We start from the raw sequence: 4,316 nt of genomic DNA, 5'->3' as shown, positions 1-4,316 counted from the left end.
GATCGGCCAACCTTATTGTTAGCAGTCCAATGCTTACACCCAGCAGCGCTACCAGGGCTCTTTTCTTCGGCTCTAGAAGTAATAATACAACTATCCTGAATGTTCCACCACTTGTCTGTCTGTTTACCGTACTGTGGTGGCATGTGTGTGGCTGTGATGCGGGCTGTGATGCGGAAAGCTATGTCACTGGCATTTCAAGTGCCAGCAGGGTCACCCATAGAAAACAGGTTAGGGAAGCTTCCAGACTAAGAATAGCCATCAGAGGACTGGCTCCCCACGTAGGAGGCAGAAGTCTCCCCCATAAAGCTTATCCAAAGCTTCAAAGCACTGTCAAATACGGAAAGCCTAAACAAAGGAAGCAGACCATTGTAGGAAATACTGTGAAGGCTGGGCCCCTCAGTCTCAGGACACTCGAAATGTGACAGAAGAGGAGCTGATTTTTGGAGGGCAGTCGACCCTGGTGACCAGAGCTGGGTAAAGTCTGTGGGAATGGGGCCTTTGGGATCTCCATTTGCTGATGGGGCATGACGCACGACAAAGAGAAACAGCCGTAAAAAGCTTCTAATGATTGGAACTTGCAACGTCTGAAGTATGAATTTAGAAACACTGGAAGTGGTCCAAATGCAGATGGGTGTCCTAGGCATTCGTGAGCTGAAGTGGACTGGTATTGGCCATTTGGACTCAGCTCTATGGCAGAAATAACCGAATCCAGAGGAATGATGTGGTCAGGCACGCATGGACACTGGGCCGCGCAAATGGCAGTCACTTCGCGGAGGCTTTCTCCAGGATCCCGCACGTTAGGTATTGCGCCGCAGCGTTAGTTCCCCGGGAATCCCCAACCAACCAGAGGACAAAACAGAGCGCCACAGCAGCGCCTGCGCAGGTCGGAGGAGGCGGGGCCAAGGACTGCCGCCTCTCAGCCCAGCGGAAGTACGCAGACGCACTCCGTCCGGCGAGGGAGGGGCTTTTTGGCCCGGTTCAAATGTTTCCACCCACTCGGGGAGGCGCACTCAGGTCACTTCGGGGGTACTGAAGCCACGTTTTTCTAGACTGCAAGATGGAGGCGGATACTGCAAGTGAAGGCCCGGTGAGACGCTGCTCGCAGGCTGGGTGAGTGGGGAAATGGCGCCTAGTCGAGTCTTGGATACATTCGAGTCTTTTTTTCATCCCCCGCCATAGGTTTCCGGGGAGCTGGTGTCTGTGGCACATGCGCTTTCTCTTCCAGCCGAACATTATGGCAACGATGTGAGTATGACTAATCCACAGCGTTCACCGTTTCCGCAGGGACTGCAGTTAACTTAGTTGTGTGTTGGTGGTTCGAACCCACCGACTTCACTAGGGAAGGGAGAAGGTTGTCTGCCCCGGTAATGATGCACATTCCCAGAAACTCAGAAGTTGCAGTTCTGCTTGCCCTCCAGGCCGGGTCTCAGTGAGTCCGAATCGACGTGATGGCACTGGGTTTGATTTTGGCCCAGACATCTTCTGCAGACTCTCCGTGTACGCCGCAAAATGTTACTTCCTTCAATTAATTTAATATTTTTGGTTCACAAATGCAAGCTGTCACCAATGGAAATGGTTCCCAAACTTTGCTGCACCTTGAAATCACTTGAGCTTTTTAAAGCCCTGACATTAAGGCCGTAATCCATACCTGTTCAATTGGACTATCTGGAAATGGGGCAGGAATCAACATTTTTTAAGATCCCTGGATGGTTTCGGTGGTCAGCACAGTTGCACTGATTTGGTGTGTTAGTTCAAAGCCTTAAGGTGAAAGCGCATGTTATATTTTATAGTAATGATATAGTAATAACATATCATAGTAATAACTGAAATAAGGATGTGTATATGTTAGATGAGTAGGTCAGAAGAAGAGACTCAAGATTGAGGCAAAAACTCCAAACTCAATGCTATCAAGTGGATTCCAACTCATAGCAACCCTATAGGACTGAGTTGAACTGCCCCTATGGGTGCCCTAGATGGTAAAAATCTTTACAGGAATAGAAAGCCTCATCTTTTCCCCCTGGGGCAGCTGGTGATTTTGAAATGCTGGCCTCTGGTTAGCAACCCAATGTATAGCCCACTACACTACCAGGACTGAGGCAGTAAGGGAATTTTCATCAGAGTAGTGGCGTTTAAACTGGATCCTCAAAGTGTAGGCAGACAAAAGACAAGGGAGGGTATTGCATGCAGGAAAAGGGTATGTTTTAAGCCTTGGTGGTAGAAATGAAGTAAAAACTGATTGTTTCCTCCCTGCTCCCATTACCATGACTCGAATTCGACCTTGCAAGTCTGGCTAGACCAGAGGATGTACACTGGTACAGATAGGAACTGAAAATACAGGAATCCAGGGTAGATGAGCCCTACAGGACCAGTGGTGTGAGTGGCGAAACAGGGAGGGTAAAGGGAGAATGGGTAGGAAAGAGGGAACCGATTACAAGGAACTATATATGACCTCCTCCCTGGGGGACAGACAACCGAAAAGTGGGTGAAAGGAGACGTCGGACAGGGCAAGATATGACAAAATACCAATTTAAAAACTATCAAGGGCTCATGAGGGAGGGGGGAGCGGGGAGGGAGGGGAAAAATGAGGACCTAATGTCGGGGGTTTAAGTGGAGAGAAAATGTTTTGAGAATGATGTACAAATGCGCTTTGCACAATTGATGTGTGTATGGATTGCGATAACAGTTGTATGAGCCCCTAATAAAATGTTTTTTAAAAAAACAAAAAAACTGATTGGAGGTTAGTGAAATAAATACATTTAATTGGAGTGGCCCATAGCAACCCTCTAGGACAGAATAAAACTGCCCCTGTGGGTTACCAAGGATTTCCTCTTTCTCCTGCCAGGGACTGGTTGTTGTGAACTGCTGAGCTTGCAGCAGTTCCAGTGCATAACCCACACACCACTAGGGCTTGCTGAGAGTCAGAATTGACTAGATGGCAGTGAGTTTGCTTATGGAGTTGAAATGGAGGATTCCAGTGGAACAGATACTGGGTGCTGGGGAAAGCTCATTTATAATCTGGCCTGCTTCGTGTTACTGATTCATTGCTGGGTGTTGTAGATGGAAACACAAATGATGTTAGTGAAATGCTAGTTGCTGTGCGGTGAGTTCTGACTCCTGGTGATTGCATGTGTGCAGAATAGGGGTTCCATAGGGGTTTCAAAGTGGTGACTTTTTGAAAGCAGTTTGTCAGACTGTATTTCAAGGTGCCTCTGGGAAGGTTTGAACCACTAGCCTTTTGGTTAGTTGTCCAGTACTTAATCATTTGTGCCACTCAGGGACTCTGATTGTGACATGCTGCATCCTTGAAAGTGAAAAATAGTTTCACTTCTTTTATCTTCCTTTATTCTTTCAACAACTCACTGGTGTAGATGGACATGTTATCTTAGTTTTACAATGATTCAACTCAGTTCTGAGGATTTATCTACTGTTTTATATATTCTCCCATGCTATCACTCTAAAAATATCTCAACACCATAAGTCATTTCTGACTCATAGTGACTCTATAAGATGAAGTAGAACTGTTCCTGTAGGTTTCCAAGACTGTAAATCTTCACAGGAGCAGAAAGCATTTTAAAAAAATACATATATACTGGTGGTTTTGAACTGACATTGTGATTAGCAGCCCACTGTGTAAACCCACTATGGAATGACATAGCCACTGACTCATTTTGTTTCCTAGTAAGTAGCTTCTTTTGGTTGTCATAAGGGCAAGATCTATATATCTATATATAAAATCATTTTATGGGGTCTCATACAACTCTTTTTTTTTTAGGCAGTGAATGAGTGAGGCAGTGAGTGAGAGAGACAGTGAGTGAGTGAGGCAGTGAGAGAGTGAGTGAGTGAGAGAGTGAGGCAGTGAGTGAGTCAGACTGAGTGAGAGAGTCGCTCATACAACTCTTATCACAATTCATACATACATCCATTGTGTCAAGCACATTTGTGCATTTGTTGCCATCATTCTCAAAAACATTTGCTTTCTACTTGAGCCCTTGGTATCAGCTCCTCATTTTTCCCCTCCCCCCTTCTTCACAAACCCTTGATAATTATTATTATTTTGTCATGTCTTACACTGTCCAACGTCTCCTTTCACCCACTTTTCTGTTGTCCTTCCCCCAGGGAGGGGGTTATATGTAGATTTTTGTAATCAGTTCCCCCTTTTTACCCCACCTTCCCCTTACCCTCCCAGTATCGCCACTGACATCACTGGTCCTGAGGGGTTCATCTGTCCTGGATTCCCTGTGTTTCCAGTTCCTATTTGTACCAATGTACATCCAGTTCAGCCAGATTTGTAAGATAGAATTGGGATCACGATAGTG

The 4,316-nt window shown here is 46.0% G+C and overlaps 1 protein-coding gene across 2 annotated transcripts in view; it reads left to right on the top strand.

The window, feature by feature from the left end:
- Positions 1-954: 954 nt before the first annotated feature.
- Positions 955-4,316, top strand: part of PBDC1 (polysaccharide biosynthesis domain containing 1) — an 8,818-nt gene continuing 5,456 nt past the window's right edge. Inside the window, exons 1-2 of one of the 2 annotated variants that reach the window (XM_045290226.1) lie at positions 955-1,087; positions 1,180-1,245. In XM_045290226.1, coding sequence (XP_045146161.1) covers positions 1,058-1,087; positions 1,180-1,245 — 96 coding nt within the window. In that variant the 5' untranslated portion in view covers positions 955-1,057. The remainder of the gene's footprint in view (positions 1,088-1,179; positions 1,246-4,316) is intronic. The other variant, XM_004715910.2, reaches the window with a different exon arrangement.

This window comes from Echinops telfairi, unplaced genomic scaffold, assembly GCF_000313985.2.
Source record: "Echinops telfairi isolate 266 unplaced genomic scaffold, ASM31398v2 ScPeMD7_34;HRSCAF=130, whole genome shotgun sequence".
NCBI lineage: Eukaryota > Metazoa > Chordata > Mammalia > Afrosoricida > Tenrecidae > Echinops > Echinops telfairi.
This window is presented reverse-complemented; position numbering and strand designations above follow the sequence as displayed.